The sequence below is a fragment of the Rattus norvegicus genome, chromosome 16 (assembly GCF_036323735.1).
Source record: "Rattus norvegicus strain BN/NHsdMcwi chromosome 16, GRCr8, whole genome shotgun sequence".
NCBI lineage: Eukaryota > Metazoa > Chordata > Mammalia > Rodentia > Muridae > Rattus > Rattus norvegicus.
This window is the reverse complement of record NC_086034.1, coordinates 6,742,501-6,762,605: the sequence shown is the minus strand read 5'-3', so window position 1 is coordinate 6,762,605 and position 20,105 is coordinate 6,742,501. Positions and strand designations below refer to the sequence as shown.

General features: G+C 47.5%; 1 protein-coding gene across 6 annotated transcripts in view; it reads left to right on the top strand.

The window, feature by feature from the left end:
- Positions 1 to 20,105, top strand: part of Colq (collagen like tail subunit of asymmetric acetylcholinesterase) — a 92,242-nt gene that overhangs the window by 67,887 nt on the left and 4,250 nt on the right. For 5 of the 6 annotated variants that reach the window (NM_019274.3, XM_039094440.2, XM_039094438.2 and 2 more), the window contains exons 7-16: positions 705 to 767; positions 1,129 to 1,155; positions 1,613 to 1,657; positions 1,820 to 1,855; positions 5,233 to 5,313; positions 9,523 to 9,628; positions 16,393 to 16,532; positions 17,152 to 17,271; positions 17,635 to 17,755; positions 19,398 to 19,500. In NM_019274.3, coding sequence (NP_062147.2) covers positions 705 to 767; positions 1,129 to 1,155; positions 1,613 to 1,657; positions 1,820 to 1,855; positions 5,233 to 5,313; positions 9,523 to 9,628; positions 16,393 to 16,532; positions 17,152 to 17,271; positions 17,635 to 17,755; positions 19,398 to 19,500 — 842 coding nt within the window. Of the gene's footprint in view, positions 1 to 704; positions 768 to 1,128; positions 1,156 to 1,612; positions 1,658 to 1,819; positions 1,856 to 5,232; positions 5,314 to 9,522; positions 9,629 to 10,100; positions 10,238 to 16,392; positions 16,533 to 17,151; positions 17,272 to 17,634; positions 17,756 to 19,397; positions 19,501 to 20,105 lie in introns of those variants that run through there. The other variant, XM_063275285.1, reaches the window with a different exon arrangement.

The following is a 20,105-nucleotide window of genomic DNA, read 5'->3' as shown; positions in this document are numbered from 1 at the left end:
CAGGGAGGAGCATCGGTTCAAGGTCATCATCACATGAATTCTCATAAACCGGGAGGGTGGGGAGTACATGAGACCTTGCCTAAAAAACAAAACCAAACAAGCAAGTAAACAAAGGCAACAACCGAAATGAACATCACAAAATAATCCCCCTGATAGCATATAATAGACTCTATATTTCTACCAGTTAGAGGTGGCATACAGTTTTGTAAGAGACCATGAATATGTCCTACCCGACTACCACCTTCCTCTGGTGTCTATGCCCTGAGGCTGATTTTCCCTCTACTTGGCTTTAAACTGAGGGTGAGAGTGTAATGAGATGTCTGAAAGATCCTCCTTATGCAAAGAGCAAAGCAAACAAAGACTTAATAGGTGGGACAGCCTATCTTCTGAGACCCTCATGCTGTCTCCCCTGCCTTATCACACCCCTTTCCAGGAAAAGACCAAGCACCGCCATTTACAACATGTTAGTGAGTATTTAGTTTGGTGATCTGTCCACCACAGGTGTTTTTTGTTCTCTGTTTAATCTCAAGGACCACAGTGAAAAGTGGAAAGAAGAACCCTGGGAGGAGGCAAAGGGTATATGGAATTCATGTTCCCAATTGCGCCCCAATACCCTGGCCCCACCCCAGTTTCCCTGGCAACTGCTTCTGCTTCTCTGAGAAATATCACCACGGGTTTTGTTTTCTATCCTCTCATTGCCACAGGGCGAAAAAGGCGACGTGGGTATGATGGGTCTGCCAGGGTCAAGAGGACCGATGGGCTCTAAGGTCAGTGTGTGGTGCAGATGGGTCCCCAGGTCTCCTCACACAGACATCAACAGAGAAAGGGAGGGCAGCACTGGGACACTGTCACGGTGCTGGGAAGTCAGCCCTTTGGGGGACAATCGTGCCCTGTTCCTGGTCTCTTCAGCCGGCAGGGTTAGGCTCCTGATTAGGCATTTGGGAGCCGAGAAAAGCGATGTTGTTTGTATGTTGCCTGTTCTAAGCACACACCTCTTGGATATCTTCGTGTTTACTGCTGCGTGTGCCTTAGAGCTCACACTACAGCCCGTTCAGGGACTCCTCCCATTCTTCAGTACGCCCAGCTGTCCTAGGGGCTGAGTATAAACATCTGCCTGCTTTCTTTTAGGGCTTCCCTGGATCCAGAGGGGAAAAGGTCAGTGCGCCTCTGTCTCCGGCCGTTCCAGACCCCGGTCTGGGCACAGCTCTGGAGTTGGCGGTGGGTGGCAGACAGACCCAGCCCTCTGTTCAGTCACCAGCTACTCCTCTGTCCTCGTCCTGTGTAGGCGAGGGAGGCCAGAGGGGCCTCCTGAGACAGGACAGTTCTGGTAAAAAAGGGCTCTCAGTGAGGCTCATACCCTGCCCCTCGCAGGGAGAAGGGAGCAAATGGGACAAGGGAAGAGTTTGGGCTTTGACTATTCAGCAAAGGGGCAGTGGAAAAAGAGGATTTGTCCTCGGGCCAGGTTTCTTCCAGAAGCCTAGAGCTTTGAAAAAGTGAGGGTGTTGGCTTAGGGAGTTTTCCGATTTGAAATGTTCCTATCACTACCCCTCACCCCAAACCCCAACACAATCCGATATGAGGCCATTGACCCTCCCTTTTGTTTTTCTCCTAGGGATCCAGAGGTGAAAGAGGGGACTTGGGTCCCAAAGGAGAAAAGGTAATAGCAAATCTGTACAACTTCCACAGAAGTGTCAGCTCGGGCTCCCACGATCTATGGACTGGTGGGCAGCCATCTTGAAAATGGCTGATCAAATCCGCCCACAGCTCTCTTCCAAGTGGTATTTGAAGACAGTCACGGTATTCGTTGTTCTTTTCACAGGGTTTCCCTGGATTTCCTGGAATGCTGGGGCAGAAAGTAAGTATCTAGACGTAGAAAGACTAGACCTCAGGCCCTCCAGACATAGCAAACAGTCCCTCCTCTGCCCTTCAGGCAGAGAAACTGATTTTAATTGTGGGAAGTTCCAATTTGAGATGAGGAATCGGTGTCTTATATGCTGGGGAGAGGGTAGTAGGAAGGTCTGAAGTCAGCCTCCAGCTTAGCAGGGAAAGACTGTTCCCACTCTCTCCCCATATGCACCACAGAGAGAGAGGCTCCCTTTGCTTCTCCTGCCTCCTGGAGCTCCATGGTAAGATTTAAAACCTGAAAGTTTTGTGAGGAGCGAATCCTATCTCCTATCTGAGCCGCAATGGTCAAGGACCCTCTTTCCTCTCAAACCCTGAGTGATGTGTTTGAGAGTCACTGCTTCCTAAACACCCAAGGGTGGCAGACACTGCTGGAGGAACTCAGGGTTATTTTAAACAGATGACAACGATTTTATTTAAATAGTGAGAAATTTAGTATCTCACTTTGGACAGGCCTAATTTGAAAAGGAGACAGGTTTAGGTATTAAAGAAAAATTATTCGGTAAATAACCATGGGGTGATGTATTGATAAAACAAAAATGTGAAGGTAGCAGTAGACAGGCAGATTTGGGAAAGCTTTGGCTTAGACTGAGGATGTGGAGTAAGGTTAGGTGTTAGACAAGGGAGGATGCCACAGTGTAAAGAAAGAAATGCATAAATGACCATGTAGGACAGTCCTAAGCTGGCATGAAATGCTGGGTTCCCAATGCTGTAAGGTACTGACCATGTAGGACGGGTTCCCAATGCTGTAAGGTACTGACCATGTAGGACAGTCCCTAAGCTGGCATGAAATGCTGGGTTCCCAATGCTGTAAGGTACTGACCAATCAAAACAGTTCCTGAGATAATATGGTTGCTTTTCTATTGCTGTGATAAGACACCATGACCAAGGCAAGTTGTGTGTGTGTGTGTGTGTGTGTGTGTGTGTGTCTCTGTGTGTGTGTGTGTGTGTGTATGTGTGTGTGTGTGTGTGTGTGTGTGTGTGTTGTTTCAGAAGCTTAGAGTCCATGACAGTATCAGAAAGAGCTAATGGCTTCCATCTAGATCCATACTTGGGAGAGGGAGGAAGTGGGGGGTAGAGAGAGAGAAACAACACACTGGACATGGCACAGTCTTTTGAGACCTCAAAGCCCACCCCAAGTGGCACGCCTCCTCCAAGAGCACTCCTCCTAATCCTTCCCAAACAGTCCCACCAAGTGCCGACTAACCAATCAAATGCACGAACCCATGGGGGCTGTTCTCATTCAAACTAGCATGCATGCTAACTCGGCGATGCTGGGTCCTCGTGTTATAAGTCATTGGCACTGGAGATTGTTATCTCTACCTGGATCATAAACCGGAATGGTTAAATATGCAAACGAATGTTTTCTTAGTGTCTTTAATTTTTAAAAGCATTCGCTTTAAAGGGTTACTTTCTATAGTGAAACAGTTCTATCCTGTGGTACACAGCCACCGGTCTTTATGCAAGTCGATATGACTTACCTCAACCTGTCAGGAACTCAGTTCCTGCTACCCTAGGTGGATGCTACCTTTCAAAAATAGATTAATCATGTAAACAAAGCAAAACAAACTTTGAAAGAGAAGAAATACCTTAAGATGCTCCGTCTAGATTTTCATTCCCTGCAACAGTGACTCTCGAAGACTCATAGGTTACTATTAAATTAAATTTGACAGGTTCTCTGGCTTCTGCGCCATTTTCCAGGCTTGGCATAGAAAACGCAGTCTTCCCCGCTTCGTGGCAGGCTGCTTTAAGACAGGGCTGATATGATAACCGTAATTAGGTCTTAGGAGAGAAATTAGATCAGAAATCCCTAGCTGCTTCCAGCTGGTAAAGAGAAGAACCACACTTCCTTCCAAAGACCTCTTTTTAAAAATGTATAATTTTTCATGCTGATGTTTTCTTCTGGCCAAACAAGATATGCCCTGGGCCTCTCTGAACAGCTCAGGAGGGTTGAGAAAACATCCCCAGGGCCATGTGGAACCACAGACCCCTAACAGAGACGTAAGGAAAATTCTTTCTTTAAGTTTATTTTTAATTGTGCGCGCGCGTGTGTGTGTATGTGTGTGTGTGTGTGTGTGTGTGTGTTACACACGCCAAAGTGCACATATGGAGGTCAGTGTTCGCCTGGTGGGAGGTGCTTCTCTTTCACCTTTAGTCTCAGCAGTGAGTAGCTTTTCCCACAAAGCCATTTTGACAGTCTGAAAAATAATTTTTGCAAAAGGTTGGCCTCGAACTATGAAAGAGTTATTTTCAATTAGGCATGTAATTTACACTGTTTTCCATATTTTAATAATATTTCTGTGGTAACTATTTGAATAAATACTTGAAGCCTCTCTTCTCACAAAAAGGGTTTTCATCTGAGCTGGACAGAGTGGCACATATCCTGCACCCGGGAGGTAGAGGCAGGAGGAGTTCAGGGCCATCCTCAGCTATATTGACGGGTAGAGGCCAGCCTGGACTACAGGACACCCTATCTCAAAAAGAGTTTTCTTAAATATTTTATTTATTTATTATATATATATGAGTACACTGTAGCTGTCTTCAGATACACCAGAAGAGGGCATCAGGTCTCATTACAGATGGTTGTGAGCCACCATGTGGTTGCTGGGATTTGAACTCAGGACCTCGGGAAGAGCAGTCGGTGCTCTTAACCACTGAGCCATCTCTCCAGCCCCCTCAAAAAGAGTTTTCTAAGTAGGTAGAAGTGAGCTGGAACTCAAAATAATACTTACTGATTTGTGAAGAACTGATGAACGTGACTACCCTTTAATCCCAGTGTGCAGGGGACAGAGGCAGGTGGGTGTCTAGGAAGGCTAGCCTGGCCTACATATCAAATTCCAGGCTAGCCAGAGCTCTGTAGTGAGACCCTATCTCAAAGGAAAAAAAAGTGGAGAGCTGTGTAATCCTCAATAAGAATCAGAAGCATGCCCAGCATTACGTCGGAAAAGACTATTTCCCAACTATCAAAAACAACTCACACGTGTGAGTCTGTACTAAAAATGGAGTTGTTCAACTAGACAAGAAAGCCTTTTCCCCAGTCAGGAGTGACACACGCTCATATGCAACTGAAATGCAGAAGCCACCGCTGACCGCTATGGACCAGGTTGTCTCTTCCGTTTGACCACCAGGGCACCTATGGCTTTACTAAGTCACACACTCGGGGCTGCCTTCTTTCCTTCTTTACTGTTCCTTGGATATGAGCTCAGCACTCTCCCATGCTCCCGGGACAGCCCTACCTGGGAAGGACTTAGTATAAAGAGAAGATGCTGGTGCCAAGAGACCAGCATAGGTGTGTCTCCTGTTTCTCTCACTTCTCTCTCTCCTCCCCAGGGTGAAATGGGTCCAAAGGGAGAATCTGGGATAGCAGGACATCGGGGCCCCACAGGAAGACCAGGGAAACGAGGCAAGCAGGTAAGGGCCTCCGGGTTTGCTCCCACTGAGGTCACACCCCGTGGCTTGGAGGGGTGTGGAGAAGCATTCGGAGTCAACTAGAGCCATCCCACAGCCCTGCACTCAGGCATCCTCAGGACTGGTGGACAGAGCAGCCTCACCACTGACCAGCCTTTGGGCTTCTCACAGCTGCCACGGTCCAAGAGTACAGGCTCTGCTCAAGGTCAGAAGTGAGAGTGGGCAGAGTTCACCTAGGTCATAAGCACACATACGTCTCAACTAAAGCAAGGAAGGCGGCTGAGGTCATTCGGCAGAAAACCTGCCTTTTGCCCAGTGTGCTGGGTATAGATGGAGTTTTAGAGGAGGGCCTAGGCACTTCCTGGCTGCTAGTAGGTCTTTTGGGCCCCGGTGACAGTTTTTTCTACACAAGCTTCTATTTGGGGGTGATTCTCTTCATTGGGTTTGTTAAGAGTTTAGGGAAGTTGTTCACCCTGAGCTCCCAAGTCAGCAGGGCAAGCCAGGTCATGCAGTTGGGAAAGGGAGGAGGAGGGCTCGTGCTCCTGCATTGGCTTGAGGACTGTGCTAAGTGCCCACAGGAAAACTAGCCCCTTCACTCGTGGACAGAGGCATCTGAGAGATGAGCCGTGCCACCTTTTGTTGTTGTTGGGTTTGGTTTGTTTGTAAGATGAGGTCTCACTATGTAACACCGGAGGGCCCTGGCCTTTTCTACACCTTCATTGTTTTTCTTTTTATTATTATTACCATAACTTTGCTGCCCATTTCTTTTTTGTTGTTTTGTTTTTCGAGACATGGTTTCTCTGTGTCACCCTGGCTGTCCTGGAACTCCCTCTGTAGACCACACTGGTCTTGCCCTCAGTAATCTCCCTGCCTCTGCCTCCAAATAGATACTTGAAATCTAGCTTTATGTAGGGGCTGGGGCAGTTACTTATGGGTAAAGTTCTTCCCGGGTAAGCATAAGGCCTGAGCCTGATGCCAGCATTCATAAGAAAAGCCAGTGTGGCAGCTCATACCTGTAATCCGAGCACAGGGAGGCAGGGTCCCAACCACTCTGGCCAGTTCCACAAGCGAGAGACCCTGTCTTAAAATAAGGTGTGTAACAAAAGAGGAAACCACCTGATGTTGACCCTTGGCCTCGGCTTGCACACCCAGAAACAAGTCAGCTTATGTAAATAACCTTAATTGTTGAAAATTGATATTTATTCTTGTGATATGTATACTTGTAATAAGTATACTTTTTAATATTAATGATGTTGAGTGTGTTGGAAGAAGGTTATTTCAAGCACATAAATAAAACATTTCTTACTTTTAATTGTTATTGTATTTTATGGGGTAGATGGTGATATAATTATGTACATACCTACATTGTGGAGTGGCCAAATCCAGTTCTTTTTTTTTTTTTTTTTTGGTTCTTTTTTTCGGAGCTGGGGACCGAACCCAGGGCCTTGCGCTTCCTAGGTAAGCGCTCTACCACTGAGCTAAATCCCCAGCCCCTCAAATCCAGTTCTTAGACATAGCTAGCACCTCCAATTTTTACTGTTTCGTTGTAATGAGAATATTTGAACTCTATCCAGCTCACTGGCTTTCTGCCTCTATCCCTTCGTTGGTTATGGCCTGACCTGGGTATGATAACCTTACATAGTTTTTCCTTCTTTCATTTTAAGATGTCTTCCTTTGTTTATCCATTTATTATGTTCTTGTTGCTTTGAGACAGAGTCTCATGTAGCTCAGGCTGGCCTCAAACTCTGGCCTCAAACATGCTGGGGTTACATGTAGTTCAGAATTATTTCTTTTCTCTTATGTCCAATATGTAGTTATTTTGTCCTTTTCTTATAACTTAAAATCGCAATGTGTGCAGCTTATTGTTATTGTACAAATTAATGAATTTGTAACGTCTTCTAAAAATACCTGCATCATATTCTAATAAACAAGGAAGATTGCGTGGGGCCACCCAGACCATAGGTAATGCAGAGAAGAGGACACGCTTTTTCCATTGGGTTGGCTCTTTCCCAAGGCAGAAGTGAGGATCCTCAGATTTCAGTCCAGGAAAGCTGCTGTTGACTTGATCCTAAAAACCTCCATGGGGTGGGGATATAGGTCAGTAGTAGAGTTTTTACCCAGTGTACAAAGGGCCTTGAGTCCCAGCATCACAAAAAGAAAAGGAAAAAAAAATCTCCAGTTAAGGATACAGAACCATTTCCATAAGAGAATCCTCCTAAGTTCACAGCAGATAAAGACTAAATAATGTTTCCCCTTTAATTCAGCCCAGGGAAACCTCCCATAAAGACATGGTACCTTCCACACAATGAGCAACGAAGCAGAAGCTTCCTCTGCCGCTGGTGTCAGAGTCAAGGAGCGTTTCCAGCTCCTTCAGACTGTGCACTTCCTGAGCCCGGAGCCAGCTGGCCTACTGTTACAAAAACAAGCCTTACTGGCTATATTAAGCTGGTGTGACTTCCTTTGCCATTCTGGGACCCATCTTGGTTGCCGTTCGGAATACTTCACCCTGGCCTAAGGATTAACAGCCTCCTCTGTGAGAGTGGAATTGGAAACAAACCAACCTCATGGGTCCCCTGGGACAAGCATAGGAAAGTCTCCAGGGGCCATGTTGGCAGGAAGGTTGCTCACTGAATCAGTGTGGTGATTGGAAACAGAGTAGCTACAGGTGTGGCTCTCTTTAAGAAATCAGGACTTCTTGGGTGTAAGGGACATTTGGCCGGGACATCTGTCATCCAGTTGGTCATCATGGTTGATCTAGCTGGTCTGGCTGTTGAGGAGGGAACTCACTGGTCCATGTGCTTCTTCCAAAGCTGCACGGTTGGATGAGGAAGATGGCCTTCTCCAACAGAGGACTGCTGTTTGGTCAGTGGTATAGAGGTCATTGTACTTCTCTACCAGGATCTCCAGAGGGCTCTAGGAAATCAGAACTTGTGTCCCCATGAGAGAAGATGAAGCCTGGCCAGCCACAAGGGCAATCAGCTTGTTCCTTCCTTCATTCCTCACAAGCCATATCTTCACTCCTGCCATCTTTGTTAACCTCACAGAACCTAAGTGGGTGCCTATTTACTGGTCCTACTTTAGAGAAGATAAAAGCAATTACCAAGGCACAAAGCAATTACCTCGCAGTCAAGGTAAAATATCTTGACAGAAAGATCATCAAAAATCCCTCCCCATCCACTGCCAACTTCCTTCTTCCCCTTCTTTTGGTCTGGGGAGAGAAGATAGACAGGGTTAAATTCTAGCCTACATGGAACTTATGTCTCCCAGGGAGACCGTGATGAATGATCACACAATAACTTATGACCAGTGATCTGAAATAAATGCTAGAAGAACCATGGTGTGTGTGTGTGTGTGTGTGTGTGTGTGTGTGTGTGTGTATGTGTGTGTGTGTGTGTGTGTGTGTTTGGTTTCTGAGACTGAGTTTCACCCTGTAGCTCTCCGTGGCTTAGAACTAGAACTCGCTGTTTCTCAGACTGCCTTTAAACTAGTAGCAATCCTCCTGCCTCAGCCTGTTGAGTGTCGTGATGACAGGCATGCACCTCGCCACTCAGCCTGAAGAGAAGCTTTAAGAGAACACGAGGAGGAACACCAGTGTTGCCTGGGGAGATCTTGCTGCTGAGACATCAGAGCTTAAAGCTGAAGGCAGAGGGGCATAAGGAAGAGCTTGGAGTTTGAAGAGAGAGATTTTTTTTTTTAGAAGTAGGATAAGAATCATGGTGTTTTTGACAAAACAAGACATCAGCAGCAACAACAAACCCTCTGACTCAAGGCCAGTCCAGGACCAGCTTCTTGAGCTCAGTAAGGAGTACTATCTCTACCAAGAGAGCAACAGGAAGTCCGTGGGTAGAAACAACTCTTCTGATAGAATGAAAACGACCCTAACATGTAGATGAATGTTTACGTGATAGGTCCAACTCGGCCACCTGAACGTAAGGCATTGCACAGATTCTGGTCTGAAATGCCAGGGATGAGGTGAATTGGTTCTGCTGTCCTATGCCACGTTTCTAGAACAGAAATGAACTTCCTGAGGTCATTGAACTTGCAAGTGTTGCTTGCTCTGTTCGTCTCAGGAGTGGGGTACTGGAGACCAGTGATATCGCACTACGAGCTTTCACTCTTCTGAGCAAGGTGGTCTCTGACTTAGAGACAATGTGGAGGAAGACCCTTGTCATGCCATGATATAACAACGGGTTCCATCTTTCTCTCTGTTAGGGTCAGAAGGGAGACAGTGGAATTATGGGCCCACCAGGCAAACCTGGGCCTTCTGGTCAACCTGGCCGTCAAGGTCCTCCTGGGCCCCCAGGACCCCCATCTGCAGGTAAGACTTATGTAGCTTCACTTGATCTACACAGTAACACTCTCAACTATGTCTCCCAGAGAGGACACAAGGAGACACCAACAGAGCTCTGCTTTGTATCTCTTGCTAGAAACTACCAGAGTCTCCTTTGCATAGCTTCCTAATTTCTCTACGATTTGTCTCACTGAACTTTGTTTTAACATTCTGGAGAACATACAGAGGAAGTAAAGAGAGTAAATTACATTGGTGATACCATTTATATTTTCAGGGGAAAGGGTACCTATTTCATCAACTACAATCTTTTTCACATGTTTCATGTCTCCAAACATTATCTTAAACCCAGAAGAAGGCATTGCAGATTTTTCTGTCTTACACAGTGAGGTGAAAGCTATTTGCATTGGGTATATTGGAAGGAACTTCTAAAAAGAAATTAAGAGTCAATCATTGAAGATGAAATAGATCTGCTTCTACCTTGTTTTATCTATTGTCTTAGGGTTTTGCTGCTGTGAACAGACACCATGACCAAGGCAAGTCTTAATAGGACAACATTTAATTGGGGCTGGCTTACAGGTTCAGAGATTCAGACCAGCATCATCAAGGAAGGAACATGGCAGCGTCCAGGCAGGCATGGTGCAGGAGGAGCTGAGAGTTCCACATCTTCATCCGAAGGCTGCTAGCACAATACTGGCTTCCAGTCAGCTAGGATGAGGATTTTAAAGCCCATACCCACAGTGACACATCTACTCCAACAGGGCCACACTTTCTAATAGTGCCACTCCCTGGGCCAAGCATATACAAATCATCACACCCATTTAATTTGATTAGCTAGGTCCTTTAGTTTATTCCCTGGTCAGCTCAACATAAGGCCTTTTGAAGCACCTCACCTGTAAAAAGACGACATTCCTAAGTCAATCTTCAGCTATACGAAAGGAATCACAACTGTAATTACATCTTTCTTTTCCTTAATAAAATAGAAATATTTTAAAAGTCCACAATGCCTTTCTTCTACTGTATTTATAGGAACATGTTTGCCCACACATGCTGAGGTTGTCATGGAATGTCCTATTCTGTTAGATTCCCTCAAACCAAAGAAAAGTTTGCTCTTAGACTCTATCTTGACAAGGCACCATGAAGAATCAGTCTCACTCAAAGCTCTTTTGGGTTTTTTTCCCTACCTTTCTAACTGCCGCAAAAAAAGGTTATGTGAAGAGCTAGGAAGTATTGGCGCTCATCCCAGCACTCAGAAGGGAGAGGCAGGAGCATCTGTGTGAGTTCAAGGCCAGAGCGGTCTACAGTGTGAGTTCCAGGACAGCCAGGGCTATTACCCTGAGAAACCCTGTGAAACAAACAAAACCAGAGACGATTAGGTGAGGAGCCTGGTGAACTGTGGCAGGAACACACTGGCGAAGGGCCCTTCTGCTTTGGCCTGCTCCTTCCCCACCTCTTATTTAGCTAATTGTCCATGGATTCTGGGGACCATTGTCTCAAGCTGTGCTTGGGCATCACAGCATCTCAAGACAGGGAGTCCCTGGAGCCACAGGTACCAGTCATGGTGGAAGCCAAGCTTTGCCTGTGGGAAGAACCTCCTTGGACCTTGGAGTGTTTCGGGGCTAATGTCCCGAGGATTCTGGAGATGTGGTGGTGGGGTAGATGCATACGAAGGTGGGTGGCAAACTGAGACCTCCCTGCTGCCCCCCGTGTGCTTTTGTGTATTTGCAAACCTGGCCCCATCTGACCTCAGGATGTGTCTGGGAACGGTGAGCAGGTTCTCAGAAAGCCATGCGTGTACAGTCTGTTGAGAATTGCAACCCAGAGATTTGGCAGCCAGCAGAGTTTTGTTGTCCGTCCCTGGCCTCTAGTTCCTTCTCTCTGGACGGGTATGACTGTTTACCTCTCCACCCTGGCCTTTCCTAACAGGATGGACTGTCATTTCTTAAATGGCTCTCACTGTTGGTGACTTTCTTTCTCTTTCCTTTCTTTTTTTCTTTCCTTCCTTCCTTCCTTCCTTCCTTCCCTTCTGTCTTTCCTTATTCCATTAGAGTGTGTGTGTGTGTGTGTGTGTGTGTGTGTGTGTGTGTGTGTGTGTGTGTGAGACTAGTGTTGAGCACAGGTCAGGGCTTCTTATACAAAGTCTCTAATGCTGATCTATACCCGCAGCTGACTCACGTTTGACAGATGTGTTTCATTTTCCTGCTGGGCGCCAACCACCTTGAAAGCTGAGTCAGCATCACATCCCCCATGGCATCACAGGACTGGTCCCTACAGAGACTCACTGTCCCTCCCTCACCTGCAGGTTTGAAGGTCATCTCTTCAGACTGATGTCCCCTCCCTGTTCCTTCCTTTCAAATGACTTCCTTTCTGAGGAGCTACCCAGAGGAAGGGGTGAAGAGGACAAAGGGAGAGTGGGTCAGTCTCCCTGCTCTTTGTGAAAATCTGGCGCGGAGGGTGTAGGTAGGGGTTTAGAAGAGACATCCCTGTGTCTAACTTGGATAATAATACAGAGTTTGAGCGGTTCTCTGGAGTGACTCCCCCACATTTTAATCTGATAAAAGCCCCCAAACCTTTAAGAGTATGGGAAGTGCTAAGGCTGGCCTGGGGAAAGAAGTAGATCAAACAAAAGCCACAAAGCCACTCCAGAAGAAACTGCACCCTCTGCCCCTTCCTCCAATCCTCTTCTTTCAAGAGGACACAAGTTACAGTGTGTTCTGTCCAATGCCCTATCCCAATCCTTCCTTTTATGTCTAAGAACCTTGGACTTCCTCAAGGCCACAGAGATCGCTGGTGGTCCAGAGTGCATCTGTGGCTCCTGAAACCCCACACAGCCCTTTGGTTGTTATTCTGGTTCCTCTGCCTTCTCATGCTCTCCTCTTCCTGCTTCCCACAGGCAGCTCCTGGGAGAGATGGAGAGCGAGGTCCTCTGACAATCGGGCATGGCAGTGAGACTGGGGTGTAGAATTTACGAGTTTTGGTTTCTTTGAAAAAAAACACAGAAATATGAGAACATGTTCTCATTTTAATCCCAGGTGTGGGATATGAGGCTGCTTCAGATTGTCCATAGCACCTGACTATGATTTGTCTTGTGCTCTAGCAGGGGCGTGACTTTGTCAGCTGCAGGGAGTTTCTGTGAACTTGTCAAAGGGTACATAAATGCTAACGCCCTGATAGGTGGGTTGGAGTTTGTTAAGTAGTCATGTGTGGAAAAAAAAAATTAGATATCCAGACGGCAAAGATCAAAGGAACTTAATACCCCTAATCGATTGGAAGTACTCTAACGATAATGTCACCCCCTGGGGGATGGAGAGATGGCTCAATGGTTACAAGCAATGACTGCTCTTCTAAAGGTCCTGAGTTCAATTCCCAGCAACCACATGGTGGCTCACAACCATCTGTGATGGGATCCGATGCCCTCTTCTGGTGAGTCTGAGGACAGCAACCATGTACAAAATAATGTCGCCCCCTCTCCAATTCCTAACTTTATTCAGGGATCTCTTTCTTTTCCTCTCTGTCCTCTTTTTTTTTCTCTTTTATCTAGGATTAGGGGGTAAAGGGGTGGAAGGAAAGGGGTGGCAAAGGGTAGAAGAAAGAAGAACTCACAAAGTAGCAAAGACAGCTGCCCTGGGGTAAAGAAGTTCAGGCTGTGTCTTTCAGAGCAGGAAGCTGGCAGGATGCTGGATGTCCTCGGACACCTGGGAGGAAGTGGAAGCAGTGGGGGACTGCAGTGGTAGCAGCAGGCTCCTTGCCACATCCTGTTGGAGGCCACCTCAGGTCTGTCAGCACCATGGAGCCAGCTGATGTAGGAGTTGGAGAGGATAGGAACGCTTTAACTACTCAGGTTACGGGGAAGGGGGGATGGGAGTAAAGAAGGAATACAGGCAAAATCTAAGATGTAATTTGCAATAATACGATTATAAATTTGGACAGTTCTTTCCTGTAGCCAGACAGGATATGAATGAATCGACATGGTACCTGGGAGTGCCCATGTTCTTGGATCTGTCATCCGAATGGGGCAGTTATTCAAATATCAGTCATACCACTAATTAGATAAATATCTGAAAAGCCCTGGCTCTTTCCGGGGCTGTTTCTGGTGGAGCTCTGAGGTCATAGAATATTCCAGAAGGTTGTTGAGGTGCCTCTCTCAAGTTGTCCCTCATCTCTCTGGAGTCATCTGAAAATATCAAAATCCAAGACTATGCTTTCCCACAGAACTCTACTCCTATTCTTCGTTAGAACTGTAGTTTGACGTGATGTTGAAGCAGCTTGTGAGCCAACTCAGGAAGACTTAAAGCAGGTGGGGGTCTTCCAGGGGGTCCTTTCTACTGTGTGGCGTCTTCCCTATGGTCCTAACATAGGTCGTATCCTGGGTTCACTTTATTTGCTGCCCTTCTAGGATCTACAGACTCTGTTCCCAGGAGTCAGTCTCTCTCTCTCTGTGTCTGTCTCTCTCTTTCTCTCTCTCTCTCTCTCTCTCTCTCTCTCTCTCTCTCTCTCACTCACACACACACGCACGCACACACTCTCCTCTCTCTGTCTGTCTCTCTGTTTGTCTCTGTCTCTGTCTCTGTCTGTCTCTCTGTCTCTCTCACACACACACACACTCTGTCTCTGTCTTTGTCTCTCTCTCTCTCTCTCTCTCTCTCTCTCTCTCTCTCTCTCTCTCTCTCTCTCATTCTCACTCTCACTCTATCGCTCTGCCCAGTCAAATGTCTCCTGTTCCAGCCTCTTTCTGTCAGACAGATGTGACTTCCAGGAAGACCTTTGCTTGCTAATTAGTTACTCAATCACCAAACAGATACTCTGCTTCCAACATGTGTCAAGCCGTGGCCTGCCCTTGTCAGACTTACCCTGTGGGAAGAGAGGAGGTGATAGAATAACCTCAGAATGTGTAGGCTTGTAAGTGGAGGGGAGTGCCAAGAAGAACAGACAGACGTAAATGTGACAGAGTGGCAGGCTTCTTGGAGGAGGTGATGTTTGAACTGAGGGCAGAGGGAACCTAAGAGACCCTTGGAGAAGGGAGGATGGATGCTGAGAAAGAGGATTTGATGGGGAGATATTCAGTACACATACCATTTCTCTAGTGATTCTCCATCATGAAGAACACTGGATCCTGAAAACTTAAAATTATGGATAGCCAAGGGCTCGAGTGTGGCTCAGTGGCAGAATGCTAAACCAAGCGTATGCAAAGGTCCTGGGTTCCTTCAACAGCCCTGATAAAAACAAATTTGCAGATGCCTGGGGGTCTGTGTGGAATCCGTTTTGGTGTAACTTAAGCATCGAGGTCCTTAAAAGCTATGGTGAAGAGTCTGGGTATGATGGCTTAAACTTGTGATTCCAGTACTTAGGAGACGGACAGGAGAATTGCCACCATTTGGAGACCAGCTTGGGCTACATAGCAAGTTCCCGGCCAGCCTGGGCTACCAAGTGAGACTCAGTTTCAGAACCCTGTTTTTTAAAAAAAAAGTCAAGACAAAACTGGGTATAGTGGTACATACCTGAAGTTCCAGCCACTTTCAAGGCTCAGGCAGGAGGATTGCTTAAATCCAAGCATTCAAGACCAGGCTAGGCAATGTAGTCAGACTTCATCTCAAACAAATAAATGATCAATATGAGTCAAAATGTGGCTGTGTGGTGGTGCACACCTTAATCCCAGCACTCAGGAAGCAGCAGCAGGCGGATCTCTGTGAGTTCGGGGCCAGCCTTGTCTACAGAGTGAGATTCAGGACAGCCAGAGCAACACAGAGAAACCTTGTCTCCAGGGTAGGGGGTTGGAGGAAATCAACATGAGAACTACGAACCAGGACATTGCTACAGAGTGAATTTCCTAACCACACTCTTCCAGGATGTATCTTGACTTTTCTTAGTACTGGGATGGAGATGGGGTTAGGAGAGAAAAATGTTCTATTTTCTTCCAGGAGAAATAAAACACACACTCAGAAATTCCTCTGTAAATATCCTCTATATAAGAAACTTAGAAGGGCTGGAGGGATGGCTCAGTGGTTAAGAGCACTGACTGCTCTTCCAGAGGTCCTGAGTTCAATTCCCAGCAACCACATGGTGGCTCACAACCATCTGTAAAGAGATCCGATGCCCTCTTCTGGTGTGTCTGAACACAGCTACAGTGTGCTTATATATAACAAATAAATAAATATTTTTAAAAAAAGAAACTTAGAAGACAGTGTCGGTTGGACAGGCAAGATGGCTCAACAGGCAAAGATACTTGTTGCCACAGCTGATGGCCTGAGTTCTGTCTACAGGTCCTGAATGGTGGGAGGAGAGACCTAACTCTCAAAACTGGTCCTCTGACCTCCATCCGTGTGCCCTGCTGTGCCTCAAATAAATAGTAATCATTTTTTAAAATACAATAAAAGTCTTCCATCCACTGCATATCCATCTACAAGATAACCTTTTCAATTATGGTTACAAAGAAGGCTTGTCCTCCACCAAGGAAATCAAGAGCCATCAGCAAATGGTCTATTAGCTTGGTTCAGTCTCTAGATGCTGCTATCAGGGCTGGAGGGTCCACAAACCCCTCGTCTTTCTGACAGGTTGTTACTTCGAGGTCAAACCTAAGGCTGTTGTGGGATCCGAGGCATTGTCTGCCTTCCAGGCAGGATTGAGGGGAGGCCCCATTACTCGCTGGTTGGTTCTCCCTTATTCTGTCACATCATGGCCCAGAGCCTCTCCCTCTGCCTGTCCGGCCTCGAGCTCTCACTCCTCTTCTTTACACAGGTTGCTCCTATCGCCTGACCTGCTTGGCTCTAGTTACACAACAGTCTGTTGCTTTCTAGGACAACTTGTAATGGGACTCAAAGGGGAAAGAGGATTTCCAGGGCCCCCGGGAAGATGCCTTTGCGGACCCCCTGCGAATGTGAATAACCCCTCCTATGGGGACCCCATGTATGGGCGCGGCTCCCCTCGAGTTCCTGCGGTAAGACTCTTCTGGGGCGTGGTCTGGGTGGGTGCCGCAGATGCTGTCTACCAAATCTTAGGCCTTCATGGTGTACTTTGGGAAAATTCACTCACTCTCTTTTGTTACAATGGCTTCCACCCACGACTGGAAATTGCAAAGCAGGAACAGAATCAAAGGAAAACAGGCGACCTGTTACTTTGGATGCGAGGTCATTAAGGGGCTTTTTCCACACTCTTAATTTCAAGTCTGACTTTGACGTGGTTGAGATTGTATTGTCTGAAAGAGCTGTGTTTGGGCTGGGGTCGTAGCACAGTGGTTGAGTGCTTGATCATGTGCTCTGAGTTCAACACACCATACTAGATGTAATAATCACCATTGTGTATGACCACTCTTGAAGAGTCATCCCCAGACAACAATTACTTACCTCTGTTGGTTGTGTCATCTTCTAAGCCTTGGTAGCCTGATTTTTAAAAGCATTTAAATAGTTAAATCAAGGTGGATAGCTATGGTTCAAACTCAGACATTCTGAACTGGCTCAACACTGTCCCCTGAGAAGTGGACGGAGCATCGGTTCCTCTGGCCTTCCCTGTCCTGCAGGGAAGCTTCTCTGGCCCCTGACCACTATGTTCTCTGGCAGATTTTTGTGGTCAACAACCAGGAGGAGCTTGAGAAGCTGAACACTCAAAATGCCATTGCCTTTCGAAGAGACCAGCGATCTCTGTACTTCAAAGATAGCCTTGGCTGGCTCCCCATCCAGGTACTCTGGGCTAGCCCTTTGGGCTGTGATTGCCCTGTCCTTATCCAGGAGAGAGATGCTCCTACTAGAAGGGAAGGAAGCTAGACAATTGAAGCTGGACCAAGCTTTTGCTGAGCTGCAGGAGAGGGCCAGATATCTCCCTCCCTTATCTCCTGAGCAGCCCTCCACAGCCCCATGTCCAAACAGAAGCTCATCCTGAGCCAGGATTCCCTTTGGGAAAGATGATCTCTCTCACCCCCTCCCCAGACGAAGACGAGGGATGCCTCCTAGACCCAGAACATCCGCTCCAGGGCCAGAGACTCCCCTACCTTGTGGCTACTTAGGCATACCACCATCTTAATGCTTTTGTGTTTCTCTGCCCAGCTAACCCCTTTCTACCCAGTGGGTTACACCATAAAGCAGCATGGCACCTGTGGGGATGGGGTCCTGCAGCCTGGGGAGGAATGTGACGATGGTAACCCGGATGTGAGTGACGGCTGCATTGGTGAGTGGGGCCCAGGCTCAGAGGCCTGGCCAGAGGGGCAGGGGTGGGGATGAGGGGGTGGGGGAATAAGCCCATAAGCCCTGGCTACTAGCTGTGATGGTTTTAGACCAAGGCAAGGAGCAATGTACTGGAGGCAGAAGGTGGGTTCCCCAGCCACATTTAATTCTTACCCCATCCAAGCATGTCAACAGGAGAGGTGTTCAGGGTCATGTCTCCAGAGAGGTTTCCTTGTCCCTGACCCTCTTTCTTCCAAGCCTGACTTCTTGGCAAACACATATTGCAGGCTTGGGAGAAGGTAACGGCCCTCTCTTTGTACGCTAGAGAAAGGGGCAGCAAGAGGAGCCGAGAGTGAACCAGAACTCCTTTTCTAATGAACACTAGGTATGAGCCCTGTCAGCTGTCGGCGGAACAGTGGGATGGCCAACTCGGCCTCCAGACTCTCGGACAGTGCTAGGACCAGGGTCTGGAGGAGTTGCAATGATTTGGGGGTTTTGCTGTTTTGTTCTGTGCTGGTTAGTATGTTGTTTACATAAGGGGACCAGAGCATGAGGTGAGATGGAAGCACAGTTTCCAGAGTCAGCGCAGACTTCCACAGCTGGCTCCGGTTGCCACTTAGCCCATCAAGAAGGTGGAGGGCCATTTCCACCTGAGCCTGGCTCTCTTGACTGTAAGAGAGGTTTTATATGACCGTGGGTCGTGCCTTCAGAGAGCCCTCAAGCTGATGTTGTCTGGATATAGCTTGGGGTCAGTGTGTCCATCCATGACTCGGTTTGCTGAGGTCAGAACTGGAAGTGTGTGGACAACATCCCTGTCCTTGCTTTCTAGAAGCTCAGGGGACAGATGGCAGACACTGAGAGGAAGATCTAACCAGGACAGGACTGAAAGGCAAGGAGAGATTGTTACTCTGTCTGTGTAGTTGCACCAGACCTCTGACAACTTTTGGGTGACAATCTAGCCAGTGCTGGCTTTTCTAAGGATCCCTTCAATAGGAGGCATCATAATCAAAAGAAAGCAGTGTGGCCTCCTTGTCCTTTAAAAATGAGGGTGGTCAGGCATTGTAGCACATATAATCAAGGCATTTGGAGAGCTGAGGCAAGAAGATTGCCAAAAATCAAAGGCCAGCATGGGCTACATAACTAGACCCTGTGTAGTTGATATGTAGGTGGGTAGGCAGGTGGACAGATGGGTGGGTGGATGGGTGGATGGAGTCCTACTCCTTGTAGGAAAGCCATGATCTTTGCATGGTTCCTCAGGAACCCAGGCCCAGCCCAGTGGTAGCTTGCCTCCCCAGAGCTCTGTGGTGGCAGAGGCTTCCCCATGCTCTCTCACTGGGCTCTGCTGTTCCAGTCTCCTAAGCCTTACCTACCAATGTTCCACATTGGTTCTATGAAGGGGAGGCAGTGCCACTATCTTAGTTTTACAGAGGATGTGAAGGCTCTTGTCCCCCGTAGGCTTGCTCCACAGAACCTTCACCTCAACATTCTTACTTCAGTGTGACGCTTGGTCTTGGGTGAGTCTGAGGCCTCACGCAAGTTGGTTCTGAAGTGGGTGCGATGCTCTTGGGACTCCTCTGGGTCCTCACTCTGCAGGTTAGCCTGCCCCATCCTGCCCTTTCTCAGAGCTATACTTTTTGTCCTTTTAGACTGTCATCGGGCCTACTGTGGAGACGGTTATCGGCACCGGGGCGTGGAGGACTGTGACGGCTCTGACTTTGGCTACCTGACGTGCGAGACCTATCTCCCTGGGTACGGAGGCCTCCCACGCGCTCACAGCAGCTCCTCCCCTTCACAGACATTTTTCAAAGACCCTTTGTATTCCTGGTTCTTTGTAAACACTGAGGTAGGGTAGAGTCCAGGCTCCCCCTAGTCACCAAAGTGCCTGAGAGGCCTCTGTCAGGCAGTCTTGCCATCAGTGGCACGCTGGGCCAGGGCAGAGAAGCAGTCTCCAGGTCTGCTGGCTACAGTGGTGACTGGGTGGTGGCCGGGGAGGACAAGGTGAGAGGGCAGCAAGTTACATAAGGACATTTCCAGCTTCTATCTGTCCATCTAGCCGAATTCCCAGAGCACACTACCTACCTCCACAAGGTCAGACCAGAATTAATATGTAACTTTAAGGTCTTAAGATCCAGCTCAGAAAAGTAGAGCACAGTGGTACATGCCTTTGATCCCAGCGCTTAGGAGGTAGAGGCAGGCAGGTCTCCAAGTTCTAGGACAGCCAGGACTGCACAGAGAAACCCTGTCTCAAAAACCAAACCAACCAACCAAATGAACAAACAAACAAACAAACAAACAAACAAAAGAGGATATCACTCAGTAAGCCAAGGTTCCCTAGAAAGAAAAAGGAGACCAAC